This window comes from Mycteria americana, chromosome 22 (assembly GCF_035582795.1).
Source record: "Mycteria americana isolate JAX WOST 10 ecotype Jacksonville Zoo and Gardens chromosome 22, USCA_MyAme_1.0, whole genome shotgun sequence".
Classification (NCBI taxonomy): Eukaryota; Metazoa; Chordata; class Aves; order Ciconiiformes; family Ciconiidae; genus Mycteria; species Mycteria americana.
Genome location: NC_134386.1, coordinates 7733671 through 7757550, shown reverse-complemented (window position 1 = coordinate 7757550; position 23880 = coordinate 7733671). Strand labels below are relative to the sequence as shown.

General features: G+C 48.9%; 1 protein-coding gene across 6 annotated transcripts; it reads right to left on the bottom strand.

The window, feature by feature from the left end:
• Positions 1-616: 616 nt before the first annotated feature.
• SDR39U1 (short chain dehydrogenase/reductase family 39U member 1) lies at positions 617-21958 on the bottom strand. Of its 6 annotated transcripts, none has more exons than XR_012778665.1 (7): positions 21922-21958; positions 21289-21395; positions 20874-20956; positions 20116-20237; positions 19297-19440; positions 17874-19076; positions 617-1463 (listed from the first exon to the last, which is right to left on the bottom strand). XR_012778665.1 is itself a non-coding variant. In XM_075523311.1 (7 exons), exons 1-7 carry the CDS (start codon positions 21935-21937, stop codon positions 1360-1362), a joined length of 741 nt encoding a protein of 246 aa, XP_075379426.1. In that variant the 5' UTR covers positions 21938-21958; the 3' UTR covers positions 618-1359. The 6 variants fall into 6 exon arrangements, 4 of the variants coding, with proteins under 4 accessions (XP_075379426.1, XP_075379428.1, XP_075379429.1 ...); XM_075523311.1 differs by having other exon boundaries at positions 618-1463; positions 18912-19076; XM_075523313.1 differs by having other exon boundaries at positions 618-1463; positions 18927-19076.
• Between the last annotated feature and the right edge of the window lie 1922 nt (positions 21959-23880).

Below are 23880 nucleotides of genomic sequence, written 5' to 3'. Positions count from 1 at the left end.
GGAAATTCCATTTCAACTTAAAAAAAGGGGTTTTTTGCAGTGCAGAAACATTGAAAAAGGTTTACCAAAGAGCTGTGTAGCCTCTGTTCACGGAAATATTCAAAACATGTCTGGAAACGGTCCTGAGCAACCTCCTCTAGTTGATTCTGCTTTGCCCCTGCCTTGCTATTGTCCTCAGCTCTCAGTTCACCTTTTCTGGCCAAACAGCCTGCCCTCACTGCTCCCTGACATGTAGCCAGCTAGAAGTTTGGGAAGGGGAGCATACTGCAAGAAATGTCACACGGGAAAAACGACCATCACAGCCAGGAGCTCGCTAAAGCTGTGTGGGCTATACTGGAAAGGCTGTGAGCAATACAGACAGCAATCTCAGTGGGAAGCCTTCAGAAAATAAAATTGTTGGTCTTCTGTCCTCCCCTCAATTAAAAAAAATCATCAAATCATTGAATGGGAAGTCTCCGTTATTTTTTTCTTCAATGGAAACTACATTTTTAGTATTTTTATTTATTTAATAAATTATACATACATATAAATTATATTAAATCATATATTAATATAGAATACACACTTAAAATATATTGTAAATATAATATATATTTATTTCATATACATATGTATTTGAAATATTTTTCATTTTTATGTAGTTCCCCAAAATTAAAAGGCAGCGATTTAAGATTCATTACAGAATAAATATAATTTTTAGCAAGCGAAAATATTTTTAATGCAGTTTTACTATTTGTGATGAATTTGTGTGCATATTTGTGTGCAGTTTGGGTAAGCGTGTGGTATCTCCACACCTAGACATCCTGTTCAACAATGCCAATGTTGGTAATAATAAAAAAACCCAATGTATGTAGAAGTCACTTTCCTGTGAAAAGATTTTTTTCAAATACAAGATAAAAACATGCTTGTTTTTTCTCTATTTTACCCAGGAAATTACTGCCACAGGATATTTCAGGGGATCTTAACATGCAGAAAACTTGTTTTCTCTTAGAAAATGTTCTTGTGGTCAAATCATCCCATTTCATTGCAGCAGTAAGCCTACAAATGTATTTCTGACCTTTCTCAGTTTGTCAATGAGATCATTCCAATAAAGAGAGTTTGTTTAATTCTTCTGATGATTAAATACACTGAGTAATTTGTTAGGCCATAGAAATTGCAAGTGTAAGATCTGGAGTTTTTTCTTAATGGCCTGTTGTTTTATTTCCAGGTGGTTAAAATCCCATAGTAGCACAACAAATTTCCCAGCAGCACCTATGTGGGCAGGAGCTGGAAGTCCCCCATGGAGGAGCAACAGAGAACTATAGCTCACAAAACTTACTTCCCTGGAGAATGAGGCACAGTGGGGTGTGACAAAACATGTCATGGGAAATGAAGTGAAGGTAGGCCTTCATTAGGCAATGGAAGCCATAAGTACATCTTCCCCAACACCTTAAGGAAGTATAGTTTAATCCCAAATAATTCTTCTGCAAAGCAAAATGAAGAATTTCAGTGACTCAAGGATAGCAGTGTAGAAAAAGGTCATTTTGTTAATTATAGTCATGATCAGACATTTTTGGCAATACTCAGACTCTGTGATATACTAGAAAGAAAAGTTTAGACCATTTCAAGTGGGTGTTTAATTTCAGAGCAAAAACTAGTATCACTCTTTCATGTAAATTTAGAATAGAATATTTCAGTTGGAAGGGACCTACAATGATCGTCTAGTCCAACTGCCTGACCACTTCAGGGCTGACCAAAAGTTAAACTATATTATTAAGGGCATTGTCCAAATGCCTCTTAAACACTGACAGGCTTGGGGCATCAATCACCTCTCTGGGAAGCCTGTTCCAGGGTTTGAACACCCTCTTGGTAAAGAAATGTTTCCAAATGTCAAGCTTGAACCTCCCCGACACAGCTTTGAACCATTCCCAGGTGTCTTGTCCTCGGATCCCAGGGAGAAAATATCAGCACCTCCCTCTCCACATCTCCTCCTCAGGAAGCCGTAGAGAGCAATGAGGTGACCCCTCAGCCTCCTTTTCTCCAAACTAGACAAACCCAAAGTCCTTAGCCACTCCTCATAGGACATGCCTTCCAGCCCTTTCACCAGCTTTGTTGCTCTCCTCTGGACACATTCAAGTACCTTCACATCCTTCTTAAATTGTGGGGCCCAGAACTGCACACAATATTCAAGATGAGGCCACACCAACTCTCCTTCTGTAGCTAGCTGCTACATCCACTAACTCCTTCAGTACTCTGTGATGAATTCCATCAGGCCCCATGAACTTACGGGCATTCAGCTGATACAACTGGTCCCTTATAATTTCAGTGTCCACAAATGGAAAGTCACTGTTCCCACACTCGTGGTCCTTCAGCTCAGGGGATGGGGCAGCCTAAAGTCTATCATTAGTATTAAAGACAGCCTGCTGGACAGCTTATAGCCCTCCATCCCAGCACTCCAGTTGTGGGACTCATTCCACCAAGTCTCACTAACACCAATGTCATCCTAGCTCTGGGAATGGACCAATGCTTCCAGTTCATCCTGTTTCTCATACTGCGTGTGTTGGTGTACAAGCATTTCAGGTGTGTTCCTAAACCCTCAGTGCTCCTGGGAGCAGGGTAAATGCTCCCATTAGCATTGCCCACCTTCAGGCAGTGCCATGCCAACCCTTGGCTTACCTTCAGCTCTCCTCATGTTATCCCCTTTCCCCTTTGATTCTAGTTTAAAGCCCTCTCAATCAGTCCTGCCAGCTTGTGAGCAAAGAAGTGTTTCCCCCATTAGGACAGGTGGATCCCATCAGGCCCCAGCATACCTTGTGTCTTGAAGACTCTTCTGTGGTTATAAAAGCCAAAGTTCTGGCAAAGGCACCAGTCTTGGAGTCAGGTATTGATGTCTTGGGTGTGCTTGTTTCTTATAGCATCTCTCCCCATTACGGGGAGGATTGAGGAAAACACTGCCTGTGCTCCTGAATCCTTCAGCATTCTTCCCAGGGCCCTGAAATATCTTTCAATTGACCTTGGACTTCTTGTTGTGATGTCAGTACCCAAGTGAAAGAGCAGGAGTAGGTAATAATTTGAAGACTGTACTAAGCTCGTCAGTTGTCTGTTGACATCACTGATTCAGGCCCCAGGGAGGCAGCAAACTTCCCCAAAAAGAGGGTCTGGTCTGTCGATGGGTGCCTCTGTTCTGCCCATGAGGGAGTCACCTATGACCATAACTCTCTGCTGTTTCTTCTCAGTGCTGGTCTTAATACAGCTCTTGATGTGAGGAGTTGGTTGATCTGAACTTGGTGAGGGTACTTGCACACATTCCTCCTCTTCTGCCTCATAATTTCCTTTGTCTACCATACTCAAAGCCTCATACCTGTACTCTAAAGGTAGCTGAGAGGGTAAGGAGGGGTTCCTCTTACAGCTCCCTGCAGTAACTTGCTTCCACTCCTCCCCATCCCTCATAACACTGCCTTCATCCTGGCACAAAATAGATACTGGACCTACCTCAGTAGTGGCCATACTGAGTTGGCTTGTGCATATGAGAGATGACAGAGCACTGCTCCATTGGTCTATATCACCTTCTCAGACTCTCAGCTGCTCCTCAGTCTGCCACCTCCAGAAGCTCAGCCGCCAGGCAGAGCAGTTCATCTACCTGGCCGCACCTCACACAGGTGTGCTTGTTACCGCCCTCCATCTCCCGGAGAAGCCCCAGGCACACCCTGCAGCCTGAAACGCGGGTGGTCACACGCTCTGACAAGAGCTCTGTCTGTGTGGCTGTACTGGTTCTAGCGGGTGCTAGAAGCTCAGGAGAAACAGAGGACATGGCTTTTTCCTGGAGGGTCACCATGCTGCCACACACCTGCCCACTGTATCATTTCCCACAAATCAGCCAGATTATGACATCATTATGAACTCCAGTCTGCCATAACTAACTTCAGCCTTTAGCTGATCACTACAAATTATGGAAGCGAGGATTCTTATCTCTCCTCAGGAATAGTACTGTCCTACCATTATTAGAGATGAAAATAGCACTGGGAATCGTTCACAGGACAGGCTGCTCAGAAGGCTGTCACTCCCAGCCACCAGTAAGACTGCAGCCAATGGCAGTAGTCTCCGTAAGCAGCCTAGAAGTAGCTTACACATTTATCCTAAACTGCACCCACATTCATACATACAGCACTCTCTTTTTTTTTTTTTTAAAGGGGTGGGGACAAGCACATAAGCAACCCAATGCTTTAATTTATTGTGGAGAACTGTGACTGCTGGCTAACTGGGCATTTCCCTGCATGCAGCCCTTGCTGGTATTATTCCTGCCAAACAGCTATCTTTGTTTTCCTTGGTATATTTGCTCAACAACGGTTTCCTAGAGAAGGGCTAAAACCAGACTTCCTTGCTTAGAAGCCGAATGAATTAAGACTGAACTAAGTGTTTTGTCTTTCAATCTTTTTAAATCTGTTGAATGTATTTTAAATATTTAGTAACTCCAAATATGTTTGAAGAAATTAAAAGTAATGCTCCCAAGTAATAATAGTAATGGTTGATGCCATCTGAGTTATCTGAGGGTTTTTTAAAATTCTCTTGTTTTACCTTAACATCCAAGAAGTCAATAACAAAGCTTTACACAATTCGCTTAGGAGCAGCTGGAATTCAGGCAGCATCAGTGCGGTATATTTAACAAGATGCCAGACTGGAAATATTGTTCCTTCATTATTTCTTAGTATTTCAAAGTCTGGTATTCTCTAACTCATACCAGCATGTGAGTTTTCTGAGCACATCTACAGAAATTTTCCTTTAATATTTATAAATATTTTGAACTCTTTTTTTTTTACTGATAGCCCACAGTTGATTTTATAGAACAACTTCTTGTTCTAAAAAATATACCCCAATTGTTACTGCCATCTAAACTGAGATGTGGCTGTTTAAAAACTTGTTTTAGTCTCCTGTCCTTTCCTTCTCCTCCTCTGTCACCTTGCCTTTAGAACTCATCGGCTTCCTAAATTAATGGTTATTTTTAACCCAGAAGAAACAAACAGGAAGGAAAAATATCTGGATTTTGTGAAACAATATGGTGCAGTCTTTTGAAATGTATTTCTTCACTTCATCACTGACTTCCTGAAAATTTGCAATAAAGCCAGAGCACGTGAATAATAATTTTTAAAGGAGTTTACATCTGTACATGGTGCATATTATTCAAAATGAAAACATATAAACTAATGTGTATTATAATAACTTATCTTTCCTGTCCTTTAATATTTTATCTTTACAACTTTTTTTATCAGACCTGTAATACCTTAGTTTCTTTTTTCTGAGATGTCTGTCATGCACAGAAGAACTTCATAGCATACAGAAATATTAAATTAGAAAATAAGCCCCAAATCAGTGTCACATATTTGTTTAATCTGTGTTTGTTAAATGGCCCATTGTATTCCTCTTTCTTATACTGTTGCAGGATACTTTCAAAAGTGTTAAATGCATACGTATTTTCAACTAGGATATTTTGAAAAACAAATTTATTTTGAAAATATTTTTATTGCAATATGCAACATATCTTTAAATTGTCGCAGGAAAACAGGATCACTAATATTTAAATGTACTTTGTTTATGCCAAGTGTCCAGCCATTTATTTTCTCTGACTTAAAATGAAGAGGGGTTTTTTTTTTATTAATTGCTTAGTATTGACTGATACAGGGTATGCTGTAAATCTACTTCTTCTACTGAACAAACTAGAAAATATTTGAAATAATTGATTTTAGGAGTGAAATATCAAAGCAGAGCAAGAGCAAGTCAAACAGTCTATGAAAAGGCTGGCATTATTTAAATGATCTGGAGTATCTGAGGCATCTGTGTGGAGCAGAGGGGTGAACCATGCCCCCAAAAGAGCATTGGTCTCTCTTCAAATGGCACCAGCCTTCAGTAACTGAACTGTTTGCAGATGCTCAGCTCACCCCTACACCTGTATATGTGGATGTGTATTTGCAGACCTCATGTTAACGCCCTGTGTCATCACACTCCTGCATTACAGATGCCCAAAGACAGGGGATGAATTCCATGGCAAATGCATAATCTTTAAACAGACACACAAGGCACGTGAAGGACAAAGCCGTCTTAAGCCCTGCAGACTTCTGCACTGCTACCAACCTACCTCGTATCCACTGAGGCCAAAACTGTCCCTCATGTCGTAGTGTAGGTACCCCGTCGTAGTGTAGGTGCCCTGGAGCACAAAAATCAGCTTTTCTCTTCACCTTACTCTGCATCCCAGAGGAGTATGGAGCAGTTCCCAAGCTCATTAAGCAGATGGAGCAGCCATTGCAGAGTAGTCACTTCTCCCCTTCTCAAGATGAGAAAATGGAAATAATACCTCTCTCATTTACAGACCTGCTGCCCTGGAGCTTGCATTCAGCTGTGCTTTGAAATAAAAGTTCAGTCATTGCTACAGGATTGCCTTATCATTAAGGCCTTCAGAGAAGTGGTTATTCAAAATGCTTACCAGTGCTGCTGGGTTTAAGCTCTTCTCTGCTCCTTTGCAAAGTAAATTTCTTTGGTTATATGATAAAAAGCTGGTCTCAACACACACAAAGGAGCACAGAGGCCCAACAACAGGTAGAGAAACCGCAATAACCTAACCAGAGACATAGACACCCTGACCCAGACCTTCCTAGGTCTGTCCCAGGAGAGCCATCAGCCCCATGCTCTGGGGGTGATACCCATCCCGATGAGTCGGTGGTAGCAGCTTTCTGGGTCACTTTACAGACTGAGGCAGAGTTAATGCCTAGGGGGTACGGGACACATTATGGAATGAAAGGGAAAAGCATCTCAGGATTGTACAAGATTTATTATAGGACGTTTAGGGGAGGAACAACAGGCTGGTCGGTACACTTGTCTGGCCATGCCCTGTGCCTGCTCAGTGCAGTCTCTCCTGTCTTCTTATTAAACTTCATTTCTAACTATTTTCCTGGGTGAGGACTCTCTATTCTGTGTGCATGTGTGCGTACAGGGGCCCGAGTGCAGTAACCGGAGTCATAAGGCCTGTGTGTCCATGGTGCAAGCAAATAGAGCAAGTAAGGCTGTGTAAGTGTGTAAGCAAGTATCCAGGCAGACTAGCAGCTGAGTAAGTGAAGTGATGTGGGAACCAGCTGTGTGGATGAGTAAGACAACTGGAAGAATTGGTTACTGGAGGGACCAGAGGGGGCTAGTTGCTGCAGAGATCCTAAGTTCTGGTGGCTGAGACACCCATTTAGGAGAGAAGGGGCTGCATGGTTGGGTCCCTGAGGTGGTAGTGGCTGACCACTGGATATCAGAGGATGTAGAAATACAAAAACTGTTGCCGAACACCAAATACTGCAGGGGCAGAGGGTCTCAGAAAGTGCAGAGGTAGAGGGTCTCAGAACCTGGGACAGAAGTTCAGTCTGATCTTTCTCATCTGCTGCATGGATCTTCTTGTCCTCTTCCATGGTCGAAGGAACTCAGCTAGCCCAGTGGGAAAAAGAGGGAAGGGGAAGTTGAGTAAGACCTTGCATGGGATTCAGGTCCTTCAATCTCTTGTGGCATCCAGCGGGTAGGAGTTTCTTCAGCAAACCTTGCATCTCTCCACCATCATTTCCCACATTTGGCTTAAACCCAGGACCATTTAAAGCCTAGAAGAGTCCCAAACTCCAGCAGCACAGTTGCACATCATCTTGCAGTGACTCTTGCTAACTGCAAGTCAAGCTAAATGTGGGAACAGAGCAGTACTTTCACATGGAACTGCACAGGCAATGGAAGCAGGGACAGGCAACCTGGAAAGAGTATAGGGATGCTGCCCGCTTGTGTAGGGATGGGGTCAGGAAGGCCAAGGTGCAGCTGGAGCTGAACTTGGCAAGGGATGCAAAGAATAACAAGAAGGGCTTCTACAGGTATATCAACCAGAAAAGGAAAGTTAAAGAAAGCGTACCTCCACTGATGAACAAGAATGATGAGATAGTATCAACAAATGAGGAGAAGGCTGAGGTACTCAACAACTTTTTTGCTTCAGTCTTCTCTGGCAATCGCTCTCCTCACCCCTCCCGAGTCAATGGACAACATGTTGGGGACCAGGGGGGTAAAGCCCCTCCCACTGAAAAGGAAGATCAGGTTCACAACCACCTGAGGAACCTGAATACATATAAGTCTATGGGACTTGATGAGATGCATCGCAGAGTCCTGGGGGAATTGGCTGATGTAGCTGCCAAGCCACTCTCCATGGCATTTGAAAAGTCATGGCAGTCAGGTGAAGGCCCTGGTGATTGGAAGAAGGGAAACATTGTGTCCATTTCTAAAAAGTGTAGAAAGGATGACCCTGGGAACTACCGACCTGTCAGCCTCACCTCTGTTCCTGGGAAGATCATGGAACAGAGCCTCCTAGAAGCTATGCTAGAGCACATGGACGACAGGGATGTGATTCGAGACAGCCAACATGGCTTCACCAAGGGGAAGTCCTGCCTGACCAACCTAGTGGCTTTCTGCAAGCGAGTTACCACATCAGTGGACAAGGGAAAAGCAATGGATGTCATCTATCTGGATTCCTGTAAAGCCTTTGACACGGTCCCCCACAACATCCTTCTCTCTAAATTGGAGAGATAAGGATTTGATGGGTGGACTGTTCAGTGGATAAGGAATTGGTTGGATGGCCACATCCAGAAGGTAGCGGTCAACGGCTCAATCTCCAGATGAAGATCAGTGACGAGTGGTATCCCTCAGGGGTCCGTACTTGGACCAGTGCTGTTCAATATTTTCATCAATGACATTGACAGCGAGATGGAGTGCACCCTCAGCAAGTTTGCAGATGACACCAAGCTGTGTGGTGCAGCTGACACGCCAGAAGGACGGGATGTCATCCAGAGGGACCTGGACAAGCTGGAGAAGTGGGCCTGTGTGAACCTCATGAGGTTCAACAAGGCCAAGTGCAAGGTCCTACACCTGGGTCGGGGCAATCCCCAGTTTCAGTACAGGCTGGGGGATGATGTGATTGAGAGCAGCCCTGCGGAAAAGGACTCGGGGGTACTGATGGACGAAAAGCTGGACATGAGCCAACAATGTGCGCTTGCAGCCCAGAAGGCCAACCGTATCCTGGGCTGCATCAAAAGAAGCGTGGCCAGCAGGTCGAGGGAGGTGATTCTGCCACTCTGCTCTGGCAAGACCTCAGCTGGAGTACTGCGTCCAGCTCTGGAGCCCTCAGCACAAGAAGGACACGGAGCTGTTGGAGTGAGTCCAGGCCATGAAAATGATCCGAGGGCTGGAGCACCTCTCCTATGAGGACAGGCTGAGAGAGTTGGGGTTGTTCAGCCTGGAGAAGAGAAGGCTGCGGGGAGACCTTATAGCAGCCTTCCAGTACCTAAAGGGGGCCTATAGGAAAGATGGGGACAAACTTTTTAGCGAGGCCTGTTGTGACAGGACAAGGAGTAATGGTTTTAAACTAAGGAAGGGCAGATTTAGACTGGATTTAAGAAAGAAATTTTTTACAACGAGAGTGGTGAAGCACTGGAACAGGTTGCCCAGAGAGGTAGTGGAGGTCCCATCCCTGGAAACATTCCAGGTCAGGTTGGACGGGGCTCTGAGCAACCTGATCTAGCTAAAGATGTCCCTGCTCTTGCAGGGGGGTTGGACTACATGACCTGTAAAGGTCCCTTCCAATCCAAAGCATTCTATGTTTCTATGATTCTATGATTCTATGGAGGACTTCAGGACTGACTGCACCTATTGCCCCATCCTGGCCCTTGGGAGCTCATGTTTCTATGTCATGGCTTTTCTGGGGACCAAAATACCTTCCCTCCGAGTCACTGCACAGGTCTAAAGATCCTCTTTTCCACCCTTGAGGAGCCCTGCCCTGGTCAGGTCAATACATACACCAGCTTTGTGACTCTTCGTGTTGCAGATGGGTATGAGCTAACTTCAGGCTACAGTCAGATTTCCCTTATGAAGGGTAGCAGAGGACACTAACACCTTTGGGGAAAAAAAAGGGAAGGAAGAAAAAGCGCTATCTCACACAAAGGCCAGAGTCAGGGCTAATGAGCCTGGACAAGCTGAGTGAGCTCTGGGGAACTCCACAAGATGCCTTCCATATTTAACAACCATATAGAATCATAGAATCATTTACTTGGAAAAGACCCTTAAGATCATCGACTCCAATCATTAACCTAACACTACCAAGTCCACTGCTGCCCCCAAGTGCCACATCTACACGTTTTTTAAATACCTCCAGGGATGGTGATTCAACCACTTCCTTGGGCAGCCGGTTCCAATGCTTGACAACCCTTTCGGGGAAGAAATTTTTCCTAATATCCAATCTAAACCTCCCCTGGTGCAACTTGACGCTGTATCCTCTTGTCCTATGGCTTGTTACTTGGGAGAAGAGACCAACGCCCATCTCATTACAACCTCCTTTCAGGTAGTTGTAGAGACCGAGAAGGTCTCCCTTCTTTTCTCCAGACTAAACAACCCCACTTCCCTTAGCTGCTCCTCAAAGCACTTGTTCTCTAGACCCATCATCAGCTTCATTGCTCTTCTTTGGACATACTCCAGCACCTCAAGACCTCAATGCCTTTCTTGTAGTGAGGGGCCCAAAACTGAACACAGTATTCAAGGTGCAGCCTCACCAGTGCTGAGAACAAAGTGACAATCACTTCCCTAGTCCTGCTGGTCACAGTATTTCTGATACAAGGCAGGATGGGCCTGGCTTGGCCACCTGGGCACACTGCTGGCTCATATTCAGCTGGCTGTTGACCAGCACCCCCAGGTCCTTTTCCGCCAGGCAGCTTTCCAGCCACTCTTCCCCAAGCCTGTAGCACTGCATGTGGTTGCTGTGGCCCAAGTGCAGGACCTTGCACTTAGCCCTGTTGAACCTCATACAACTGGCCCCAGCCCATCGATCCAGCCTGTCCAGGTCCCTCTGCAGAGCCTTCCTCCCCTCCAGCAGATCAACACTCCCGCACAACTTGGTGTCATCTGCAAACTTACTGAGGGTGCACTCGATCCCTTCGTCCAGATCATTGATAAAGATATTAAACAGAACTGGCCCCAGTACTGAGCCCTGGGGAACACTGCTTGTGACCAGCTGCCAACTGGATTTAACTCCATTCACCACAACTCTTTGGGCCCGGCCATCCAGCCAGTTCTTCACCCAGTGAAGAGTACCCATCCACACCATGAGCAGCCAGTTTCTCCAGGAGAATGCTGTGGGAAACAGAGTCAAAGGCTTTACTAAAGTCCAGGTAAACAACATCCACAGCTTTTCCCTCATCCACTAAGTGAGTCATCTTGCTTAGATGGAGATCAGGTGATCAGGTTTGTCAAGCAGGACCTGTCTTTCCTAAACCCATGTTGACTGGGCCTGATCACTTGGTTGTCCTGTACATGCCATGTGATGGCACTCAAGATGATCTGCTCCATAACCTTCCCCAGCACTGAGGTCACACTGACAGGCCTGTAGTTCCCCGGATCCTCCTTCCAGCCCTTCTTGTAGATGGGCGTCACATTTGCTAACCTCCAGTCAACCGGGACCTCCCTGGTTAGCCAGGACTGCTGATAAAGGATTGAAAGTGGCTTGGTGAGCACTTCCACCACTCCCTCAGTACCCTTGGGTGGATCCCATCCAGCCCCATAGACTTGTGTGTGTCTAAGTGTAGCAGGTAGCTAACTATTTCCCCTTGGATTATGGGGGCTTCATTCTGCTCCCCGTCTCTGTCTTCTAGCTCAGGGGGCTGGGTACCCCAAGAACAATTGGTATGAATTGCAGTATCTTTTTGCGTTGTGAGCATGATGGGTGGGAGGACTCATGAGGCACAGAAAGGGCTCAAACACATAGGTTTTAACAGCAGCGACTTTGCAGAAATGAGGCTTGTCCATTTCTCAACAAAGAAGGGTCACACAGCATTTCACTGTACCTCACAGCCCTCAGTCTCACGGGCTCTGTGCAGAGCTTGTTCATCAATCCCAGAAACAGGGATTAAATAGTGCAACTCATTGTTAAGGGATGTCAGAAGCAGCCGTCACCTCCAGCAGGCCTGGTGCAGGACCTTCCTTCCCAGCCACTGGAGTCCAGCCCAGGGACCTGAAGACTCAGGGTCTCTGCCCAGGCTGAGGGATGTGGCTGCCGCTTTCCTCTTTGCAGGTTCAACCAGCAGCGAAGCTGAGAACCTATCCTGGAGACAAACACACGGACACAGACAGAAACATAGACACAGACACAGATGACACTGACATGGCTGGTCACACTGCCACAGCCAAAGCGCTGCCTTCAACAGCACCCACACACAGGACCCATGTAATGCACAAGCACAGACAGCCACATCCCCTCCTCTTCTGGGGCTGGCAGAGACAGGAGGTCACTACTGCAGGTATATGCACGACACTGTCAGGCTTCACAAGCATATGACATTTGCAGGTCCCCCGAGCATTGGCACAACCCCTCTGTCCGCCCAGCATCCCTACCTGGACCCCAGCCCTCTGACCCACTCCATGGGTTCCCTACTCACTGGCTGGTCCAGCTTGATGCACCAAACATGCAGCACTCACACACTTGTCCCACAGGCAGCCCACACTCACAGGTATCCCTGGATACCAGCATGGACCCTCTGCCCACCTGATACCCCTGCCCGGACCTGGGGCCTCCTACTCGATGCTGGTCTAGCTTGAACTTTGCTGGTGAATATGCACGCACACCCCATGCACACCTGGTTTGTGGGGGATACAGGCACTTGCCTCCCCCAGTACCCAGCACCAGGCACACAGGCTGTGGTCTGCGGTCCTGCTCCAACTGCCAGCACTGAGCTCCTCACTTGCCTCATTGATGCAGGTCCTTTCTGTAAGGCTATGTGGAAGGAGAGTATCTGCTGCTTTAAGGGTCAAGTATCTGCTGCTTCAAGGACTTTCTCAATGCAAAAGAAGGGATAATAAAAAATGGAGAAAGCCATAAACAATAACATACAGGGACACAAACCTGACTGACAAGTAAGGGAGGCAGTGATGAGAACCAAACCTGGTAAGTCACACTAATTGATGAGAGCATGTAGGAGTGTGAGAATGTTTAGTCCAGGGAGTTTATCTGATTGGGGACCTCCTCAAATGGGATGATAAGAAAAATGGAGACAATAAACCAAAATGCAGACACAAACCTGACAAAACAAACATGGAAACAATGACAAGAAACAAACCTTGCCACTCATACTAATTGATGGGCTATCAAGAAACCACAGGTGCCACTTCCAGGAAGATCAACATGGACTTTGCAACTGTTAAGATTGTGAAACAGGGTAGACCCTGGATGCAGACACAGGCTGGAAGGGGTGTGGAAATAGACAGAGCTGTACAAACCCATGAGGGATGTACAGGGGAAGGGGAGACAGGGTGTTGACAAAAAGGGGTATAAAAGGTGCTGGTCTTGTGTAAATTGCAGGTAAAATGGCTTTGGGAGTACAGAAAGAGGAACAAAATATATACCTGTCCACGCTAACCTTCACCAAATACCCATGAATCATGAGGGCAGATTAGCGTGTTACCAAGTATGAAAAACCAGTATCCTGAAATATCGTAACTAATGGCCACAAGGGCCATTTGTCTTACAAGTAATCCTTTGAAGAACCAGAACTTGAAAAGGAAATAACTGGACTGAATGACAGTTGTCCTTGACAGTAGCTTTTCTTTCTCTTCCCTCCCTCCACGTCTGCCAATTTCAATTGGGAGTGATGTGCATGTCTCTGTGTCCATGTGTTTCTGTGAACGTGTGTGTGTGTGCATGTGTGGGTTGAACCAATGCATGCTCCCTACATGCAGGTCTGGGGGAGGAGGGTGTGTGTATGTGGTTGGAGACCACATTGGGGAATTTGGGAACTACATGCTTATCTTGGATTCCAACTTCTGATTTACAATTCTTTAAGCTGTGAGAAGGGACATTTGGATTAGACTGGGAAATCTATGGGAGGGGCAGTCACAACATACCCCTAAAATCTCAGAAAATTGTCCCAGTCAAGTCTGAGCCATGGTCACTGGAAATGAAGGGGTATGGGAAGGGAAATGCCAACCTTAATTAGGAAAACAGCAATGTCTTACAATTTGTGAAAGAATGTGTAACGTGGACTAACGTTACAAATGATGCAGAGTTACCACTGGTTCCAAAAAATAAGAATTAAGCCTAGCTGTGTTTGGTACTGCAGTGCAAGTCAGCAGCTGGCACAGAGCTAACCCTGAAGCAGGTCACCAGTGCAGATCACTCAGCTCTGCCGGAATGAGACCAGAACTGCAGGATCCACTCAGCCACAGACATCCCATGACCTGGTGCTTGGAGAGATGCAGCTATCAAAGCCAAACAATTGGACTTGCCTATACGAACTGTTACACTTAGAGAGGTGTCACTGATCTCAAGTGCCTCAAGATGTTCATGTTTATTGCCTCTGATGGGGTGGCCAGCAACCGCAGCCCTTGTGCACGCACCCCCACCCCCCGTGCACCCCCACCCCCGGGTTAATGCCCAGAGGAGTCAGGCTCCCGCCCCAATGTGTGCAGCCCACAGGGGGGCCCATTCAGGTTCTATAGGAGTGAGGAGCGGTGCAGCTTCTGCTGGTATTACCAGTCAGTGGGGGAGTGTCATGGGTACATGGAAGGAGTGTGTCTGCTCTTTTCAGGCTATCTGGTCAAAGGAGCCATAAAGAAGAACATACAGAGCTAAACCCGATACATGATAAGGGAGGTTGTGATGAGAACAAACCTGATCAGTCAGCCTAATTGGTAAGGATGTGTGGAGAGAGTCTGAGACATTTATTTTTACAGTTGGGAAGTTAAGGCAAGGAAAGGAGACAAACACACAGAGTCCTAAAACCTGATCAATTAGCATTAACAAAGACAATAACCAGAAACAACATCATCAGCCACACTAACTGATGAGCTCTCAAGAAGCTATAGGCAACCAGGACTTTGCAACTGGTAATGATGCAAACCTGAGTGTCCAGGACGTTGGATGGAGTCAGTGGGACCGTGCCAGCTGTTGAGGGAATGTGCAGGGGACCACCTAGGGTGGAGCTGGGACCAACAAAGAGGTGGGTAGACAGAGAAGGGGTATAAAAGAGGCTGGTCAGGTGTAAACCTGGGCCAGTCAGTGCTGGTCTGGCTGAGCTCTGTGCTTGACCACCACAGCCTGTCCTGTCTTACTAAATATTTTCATAATTCTCTCTGCATAATCTCACTCTACCCTGTGTGTATGTGTGCTGCAAGGACTACGTGCCAGCTACTGGGGGATCAGCTTGAGTGGATTTGGTGCCAGCTACTTAAGTCAGACTCAGGAAGCAGGCAGCCCTGGCCTGTGGTGTGAGCTACTGGAGCCAGTGGGGCCTCACCCTACAGTCACTGCAACAGTAACTCTGCGTGTCCACAAAACCAGTTACTGGGGGGACCAGCATGAGTGAGGGGAGTGAGGGGCTCCGCACCAGCAGCTAGAGTTGGACAGCAGTTCACAGCTTGTGTGCCTGGTGCTGGGTATTGGGGGAAGCGAGTGCCTGTTATCTTCCACAAACCAAGTGTGCGTGCGGGGTGTGTGCACCCACCAGCAAACTTCAAGCTGGACCAGTTGGCAAGTAGGAGGCCTCAAGTTCCGGCAGGGGTATCAGGTGGGCAAGGGGTCCATCCTGGTACCTAGGGGTACCTGCAAGTGTGGGGTACCTTTGGGACGAGTGTGTGAGTGCTGCACATTTGGTGTATCAAGCTGGACCGGCTGGGGAGTAGTGGACCTGTGGGATGGGTCAGAGGGCAAGGGTCCAGGTAGGGGTGCTGGGCAGACAGAGGGGTCATGCTGGTGCTTGAGGTACTCGTGAGTGCACATGTCCTTGTGAACCCTGAGGGTGTCAGGCGAGTCTGCCAGCCCCAGAGTGGGAAGGAATATGGCTGGCTGTGCTTGCTACATGGGTCCCATGTGTGAGTGCTGCTGATGGCAGTGTCTTGGCTGGGGCAGTCTGTGTGACCAGCCATGTCATCTGTCTGTGTGTCATTTGTCTGCATGTCATTTGTCTGTGTGGGTGCACATGCCTCTGATAGGTGCTCAGCTTCAGGGCTGATTGAACCTGCAAACACGAAAGCAGCAGCTGCATCCGTCAGCTTGGGCAGAGACCCTGGGGTACCTGGGCACCAGGCTGGGAGGCCAGTGGCCAGGCAGGAGGGTTCTGGGCCAGGGCTGCTGGATGCAGCAGCTGCTCTTGACATGTCTTAACAATCATAAGCATTCACCTCTAAAAGAATAGAGAGACTTGCCCCAAGTCAGAGTAAATCTTCAGAGCACATCTGGGGCACTGCAACTGGCCCAGACACGCTTGCAGAAACACTCTGCTAGCACTGAACACTACAGGGCTGGCTGTACCAGCGTTGGGATACCACAAGACCTGTACTTAGGATCACAAAGTCTTATAGCCTGGGGGCCAGGGTTTCCCTATGGTCATCGAAAACAGACACTGGTCCAAAATCCAATCTAGATCGCAACTTGCTGTCACCCTAATACGCATGTTTTCTGGCTCCACAGTAGATAAAGGGGCATGGTGCGTGTGTTTGAATTTATCATGATGGAAAGTCCTAATTGCACCCAGCAGCCAGTGTTTTCAGATCCCACACTGATTTAGGTGTCAGAAGCTCATTTAAGTCCTGTGACATATGTTTAAGCCAAACATCATGCAGAGGCAACCCTTCAAAATCCTGAGTGAGTTACACACCCAGGTTGGGAGTCCGTGGCCTTGGAACTCTGCTTAGTGGCAGTCTTTCGTGGGATATGCAACCCTCTTTCAGAATAGCTGTGGGTTGCCAGTGCTTCTCCAGCCATACTTGTTTTTATTTCCAATCACAATCCAAAGCTGTTGCAATCATCAAGGTACATACAGGTACAGAAACAACTTAATTAGGCTAGCTAACCAGCTTGCCTGACAGAAGGATGCTGTAGCCCACAACATCTGGGGAAGCAGACCAAAGTCCGAGGCTCTAAAAAGGTAGCTAGAGTAACTAAAGACGAAGCACTGCTGATTGTCCCCATTGTACTGCCCCACAATGAACTGTGCCTGTAACTGAGAGTAAGTCAGCCCACTCTCGAGGACTGGAAACTGAGGCACATGGGAGGAGGAAGGAATCTGCACCTAACTTACAGGCAGCACAGATACAATCCAAGCAAGCCACCTTTATCTCAGCAATGTCACTTTCATAGCTATTCCCAAAGTCCCAGCTCACCTGGCTGTACTCACACAGACTGCAAGGACTATCTCCAGTTCCAGCTGGACAGTCCTGCTCTAATTTTCCTGCCCAGAAAGTCAGCAGATTGCCATTCGTTCGCCAGTATGGACTAAGCAAAGAGGCAGGTGAGTAGGGAGTCTAGACTCCACCAAGACTGACCCGTCAGCTACTGTGACTATATTAACCTGGCATAAACTAGAAATATGTAGACCACTCTTGTTCTGGATGGTTTATTTCAGGAATAGAGCAGATCTTTTTAACTGCCTGAAGTGCTTTTCAAAACATCTTTCTAGCCCAAAATTACATCACACTTGGAATATTTCTCCAGAAGCAGTGCTATAATGAACTTAGCTGCTCTGTAGATTTCACATCCCGCAACCCACTTTGGCATGTGAAAATGGATTAAGGGAAGCATGTGGCTACATTTCCTTACAGTATGAGATGAAATTCCAATGTTCTCCACAAGAGAAGAGGTACTGCTTCCCAAGGCAGCCTGGATATTCTCATTGCCCCCTGAACACAAGTACCACCTCATGGGACAAATAAGGGAAAACCACCTTGTCTGGGATTAGATAACTACAACGAAGGCAGTAACTGAAGTGCTCTCTTCAGGCTAAAGCAGTGCCTTGCACTACCTCACACAAAGATGAACCACCCAGTTTCTCCCCAGCACAAGCTCAGATGTAGTCAACACTTACCCAAGGCCTCAAGAGCAGTCCAGGGGCAACACTTGTCCCTACTGTCACCCTTGTCCCTACAGACTGGCAAAGCAGTGTTCTCCTTCATCCCCGCCACAGCACCAGGGTTATGCAACCCTGGAGGGGTGCGATTCTTGGACCTAGACTCAGCTGGAGGTTCTGACACAGCAACTTGGTACCAGCACAGAGCCAGCACAAGAAAGGAGATGGCAAAGTCTCCAAGCCATCCATATCCAGCACCCTTTGCGCCGCCTCAAGATGGATCTTCTCCCACAACCACAACTCCATTCCCTATGAGACTGAGAAAGGCAAAGCAGAAGAGCATAACTAGGTCTCTATATGACCACGGAGGAAAGACATAGGGAAAAACAGGAAGAGGGACTTTCATAGTAACATGGAGGAGAATTACAACACCTGAACACCACTTTCCTACTGCCACCCCGTCCCTCAGGGGAGGAGACATTATACCCCCAGCTGCTCTGCAAGCAGCTCACATGCACACTGTGGAAAAGGGAAGATGGCAGATTCAGCAGTCACAATCCTTAGAGGGGCTTGTGCCCTTCCCCAGAAGCAGGCAATGTGGAGATTGCAGATGGCAATAAGAGGGATGACTCCTAAAGTGGGGATGCACAAAGGGAGACAGAAGGGTAAAAGATTGCTCACCCTCTCTGTATGGGGATGGGAAAGTGTCAACAAGGGGCACAGCTACCCTCTTTCACCTAGGGGAAGGCATGTGAGTCAGGGAGCTCACAAAAACAGGGCCCAACCCAGCCCAACCGAGGAGTCCTCAAGCCACAATGTCCCTCAGAGCTCCAGACAGGTCAGGGAAGATGAAATGGTAGCCGCTCTCCAGGGTGTGTTTTGGCACCACTCTCTGGCCCTCCAACAGCATGATGGCCCGCTCTGCCCCAAAGACAGCCTGCACAGCCCAAGCAGGCACTGGCAGCAGGGCTGGGCGCCCCAGGGCTGCAGCAAGCTCCTGAGCAAAGGTGCCATTGGAGGTGGCAGGGGAGGATGGAGAGACACCATTGAGGATACCTTGCAGGCACTCACTCTCCAGGGCATGACACACAATCCCAGCCAGGTCCCGAATGTGGATCCATGGGAAAGGCTGGAGCCCAGAGCCCAAGGGGCCTCCTAGTCCCAGACGGAAAGGCCAGAGCATTTGAGAGATTGCACCACCACCTCGGCCCAGCACTACCCCTGTGGGGAGAACAGAGTGAGACCAGGACCGCCCCCCAAAGGACAAAAGAACCCTTCACCCCCAGACCTACACCCAGGAGACAATCCTTAGAGGGCTGGACTAGAACAGCACCCCAAACAAGGAGAGGCACAAGACCTGATGTCCTTCTCCCTCTTCTTCCCCCTCTTGCCCCAGGACCAAAGCAGAGCCACCCTGAACCAGCACGGTGCCCCATCTCACCAGATCTCACCACAACGCCACGAGCTGGGCTCCCAGGGATGAGCGCTGCAGCCTCCCAGGAGCTCACCAGGCGCGAGAAGAAGTCAAAATCCCCTCCAGGACTGTCCTCAGTATACTCAGCTGTGAGGCTAGGGCGGTAATAGCCTGCAGGTGTAACAGCAGAAAGGGGGTCAGGGTTGAATCATGACACCAGCCACCTCCCGCTCTCCCAAAACGGACCCTCTTCCCAGCCTCCAGGAGCCCAGAACTCTATCACTCCATCAGGGACATCCTCATATGAACAGCACAGGGTCTCTTTGATGGCAATACTGATAAGTTTTTGAACTACCAATGCACTCTGCAAGTTCAGCGGGATGCACTAACATTCAGGTTGAGCTGGCAGCCTCAAGAACCAAATATAGCAGCAAGCAACACACTGAGCTGGCTGCATAGAAAGGCACTTGCTCTAAAATTGGGCATCACAGATGCTAAACTGTGGCAGCTTTAGACTGTAGCTAGCAGAAATGCAAAGTTGGAGATATGCAGGGGGATTCTGCCGAGGCCCTGCTTAGACAAACTGGTTCTACACAATGCCTAAAGGCTTTCACAAGAAAATGGAGAAAAGGTCCTGTAATGACACCAAGAGAAAGCTTAAGGATGCAAATTCCTCCCCAGCAGTACCAAAAAGCTGATCAAGGCTTGCCTAAACACAGTGACACTGATGGCAATAAAGCTGGCATTTCAAGGCAAGACATGTGTCCCCCCAGAGGTGTGTTTCTGTCTGGAAGTATACCTCTCCGAGTAAGCATGAGTCATGCTTTGGTGGGGCCCAAACAATACCTACGCCGGTGACGAGGACCCAAGCACGGGGTGGCTGTTCAGCATCAGCAATGGCTTTGGCCAAGGTCTTAGTGGTCTCAACTCGGCTGCTGATGACTTCCCTGCAGAAGGCATCACCCCATCTGCGAAAGCGAGAGCCACTGATTACACTCCCCACAAGGACATCCCAAGAAACAACAGCACCAAGGGGGGCCCCAACAGACACCCACTCACAAGCACAGGAGAGGTCATGTGAATTCCCCCCACCCCAGAGCAGGGGGAGGACATGGGATCTTACTACCTAAATGCACAGGGACTTTGGGAGTTGGTGGCTCTCCACTTCCCACAAACGGCCGTGGGTTTTGGACTGCCTTAGGACAATGGTAGCAGAGGAGGTGGACACCAAAGCTGGGTGTGGTGAATTCTTCCCAAGCGCCCACCAGAGGCATTTCCAAAAACACCCTCACAGAAGTCAAACTTTGGTTCTGATTTTGCATTATCTAAATGTAGGCATCCAGTGTCATTTTGGAAACGTGGAACTACTTTGTCTGGCCTCCAACTGTCAATCCAGAAAGGAACCTGTCTTCCAAAGGTCTCCCAGAACTTAACAGGCCCACAGAAATGTTCTGGATACTTGAGGACCCAGATGTCAACAGTTAGGTAACTCAAGTGCTTCCTGGACACCCTGTTTCCTCCCCAGATCCCATCCACATCCGCTGACAACACCGGGCTGTCTTGCCTTCACCTTGTCCCAACAGCACTATGGGAGATCAAGTTACCTGCGGAAAGGGTTGAGGACATTTTCACCAGCCAAGTTCACCACAGCGTCGCACAGGGGTAGTCCAGAGTAGGACAACTCTTCCTAGGCAGGGGTAACAGAGACATCACACACCCAGCCTCCCCTCTGCTCAAGCCTTCCCAACAACCAAGCAAGGCAGGCTCCTAAGAATTCCACCCAGTTCCTTCCTGACGCTGCCTGGAGCACAATCATGAATGGAGGTTTTGCTTCTTGGAGCTACAGCAATACCCAACCTAATGACTATGACCCATGGAGCACCCAGGAGCCCAAGAGTACATCCACAGGAGCCAGATTCCTCACTGCAGATTCCCTGTATGCCATGGCAGGCCAGGGCAAGCAGACTTGTTCCTCAGCCCTGATATGTTCTCCCTCCTGTGACTGCTCTCATGTCATACCCAGCTGATCCGATCCTTGCCCCCTTGTCGGGAGACGTGGGTCACTTCATGCCCACGGCTCCGCAGCAACTGGGTCAGGGCTCTGCCCACAAAGCCAGTCCCACCACCTAGGAGAAAGACAGGGTATTACAGATTTGCTACCCGGACTGGCATCCCAAGGCCTGCACAGATGCCCCCATTACCATGGCCAGCTTCCCAGGGTACATTACTCTGGGCCCAGACGCCCCTGCCCCCAGCGCCCAGCTCCCCCGCACAGCATCCCAGCCCTGAGGGCCTCCACTCCCCGTGTCCGGGCGCCACGCACCGTGTCCTACCCCCTAGCCCCGGGCGGTAGCGGAGAGGGAGCGCTGGCTCCAACCTCTGGCGCCGCACCCTCAATCCAGGCCCGCCTCCCCCACTTCCAAAACTACGTCCCCCTCACAGAGCCCCCGCACGCAGCCGCCGTGCGCAGCGCCCTCGGGCCGCCACTCAAAACTGGCTCCCTCCGCCAGGAGGCCTCCGGCGCCCACCCCGCTCCCAGCAGCGGCCTGGCTGAAGCCCCCCACCCGCATCAGGGCCTCTGAGCGACAACGTGCACCGCCACGGGCCCGCCCAGCGGCCTCCGCGCCCCGACCCTCCGGGCGCCCCACTCACCCACCAGCACCCGCATCGCTGGGCCGGGTGCGCGTGCGCCAGGCAGCACCGATTAGCGCATGCGCCTTCCCCTCCTCTCCCCGCCCCCCCCCCCCCCCCCCCCCCGCGCTCCCCGCGCACACTGCCTCCCCCCGCCCTCCAGCGGGGAGGGCGCTTAAAGGGCCAGCGCACCCCGGCGCATTAACCCCTCCAGCGCATTAACCCCTCCAGCGCATTAACCGTTCCAGCGCATTAACCGCTCCAGCGCCAGCGCACAGGGGACAGGGCGGGCGGCAGGCTGGCTCCGGCTCCGGCGGCGGGCCGCCCGCCCGCCCGCTTAGAAATGTGCTGGAAAACCGGGCCGAAACGAAGCAGGAGAAACAGAGGAATGAGCAAAGCTCGAGGAGCTGCACAGCGGGGCTAGAACCCACGGGGAGAATGCAGTAAAAGGCCAGGGTGGGCAGCTTCTGGTGAAAACACCGAATGAGACACAGGCCGCCTGCTGCACGGAGAGGTGAGAAAGCAACTCGAAGGAATTCGTTAAGTCAATCAGTTAATCAGTTAGTTAAAAGAGCTGAAATAAATGCCAATGAAATGCTTTTTTATATTTCTAATCGAAAATTAAGAATTTTGTAGTTGGGAATTAGGCTGGGATTGTTCTCGCTGACCCTAAGCCTCCTTTCCCTCTGGACGCCTTCTTGCACGTCTCCTCAGGGTCATGGGAAAAGAAATTATTTCAAGGATGTAATTTTGCCACTGGACTTTAGATGTCTCTTCCGAGATGTGATGAAACACACATTGAAAGACAAGACTTTCCACCTGCAGGCAGATGGGGCAGCCTTTGCTTCACACAAAGCCGCCTGTGTTGTCAGCTGCTGTTCCCTTGTGTCCTGTGAAGAGCAGAGGGTGGTACCAGCCTGTAGGCAGGACCTCTATGCATTGGTGGCTGTTCTGAATCAGGGACAAATGCTGGAGATGTTTCTACCCACCTGTCTACAGTTCAGTCCACCTAGTCATCCATCCTTGTCTGCACATACACCCATAGCCATTGCTCCGCCTGTCTGTCCGTCTATCCTCCTTCCCCGATACCATGCTCTGTGTGTTCTTATTCCCCCTGCCACTGGCCGTATAAAAGTGTTTGGCAAGTGCCGTGGTTAAGCAAGGAAGGAACTGGGTTTCTAGGAGGAGCTGGCTGGAAATCTAAGAGACTGGGAATTATTTGCACAGGAAGAGGCATCCCTGTGGTTCACAGGATGAAAGGTGGAGATGAACAGCTGGTTTCTGTGTGGCATGTGCTGGCAAGGCAGGTGAGTGAGCTGGAGCTACTCTCCGTACGCAGTGTGGCCTGCTCAGGCTCCGTCTGCTGGACAGGTCATGGTGGTGATGTTAGCTGGAGGTGCTGGCAGGCTGTACAAGCATTCTCCTTTTAACTGCTCTATAAAGGGCAGATGGCTGTATCTGGGTGCAGCCTAGTAGGTCCTTCATTGCAAACTGTCAAAAAAAGGCAGTTGTAAGGGACCTTTGGATATGTCTCAAACTTGTGTTTTCCTCCCACCTTCCTCTGTCTCATAGTGTTTCACTGGATAGAACTTCCTAGAAAGACAAAATCCAGCATGCCCTTTCTCACTTCTTCCTCACAACCGCACTGTATCCATCTAACAAGATGTGATGGGGAAAGAAACATGCCAGCAGTCAGTCCCAACCTGTTCAGAGCCCCAGCACCAGCACCTGAGGAAGCCTGCTTCTGTCATGGGAGATATGCAGGGGGATTCTGCTGAGGCCCTGCTTAGACAAACTGGTTCTACACGATGCCTAAAGGCTTTCACAGGAAAATGGAGAAAAGGTCCTGTCCTAATGACACCAAGAGAAAGCATGGAGACCCAAAACTACTGCTTAGATACGTCAGAATCATAGAATCACAGAATGGTTTGGGTTGGAAGGGACTGAAAGGGTTAAATCCCTGACAATCCCTGACTAAGA

Coding starts and splice junctions, on each gene's coding strand:
- SDR39U1 (XM_075523310.1), bottom strand. Junction 20,238..20,873: donor GTCCTCAACCCTTTCCGCAG/GTAACTTGATCT, acceptor TCGCTTTCGCAG/ATGGGGTGATGCCTTCTGCA. Junction 19,077..19,296: donor TGGCGTTGTGGTGAGATCTG/GTGAGATGGGGC, acceptor TTCTCCCCACAG/GGGTAGTGCTGGGCCGAGGT.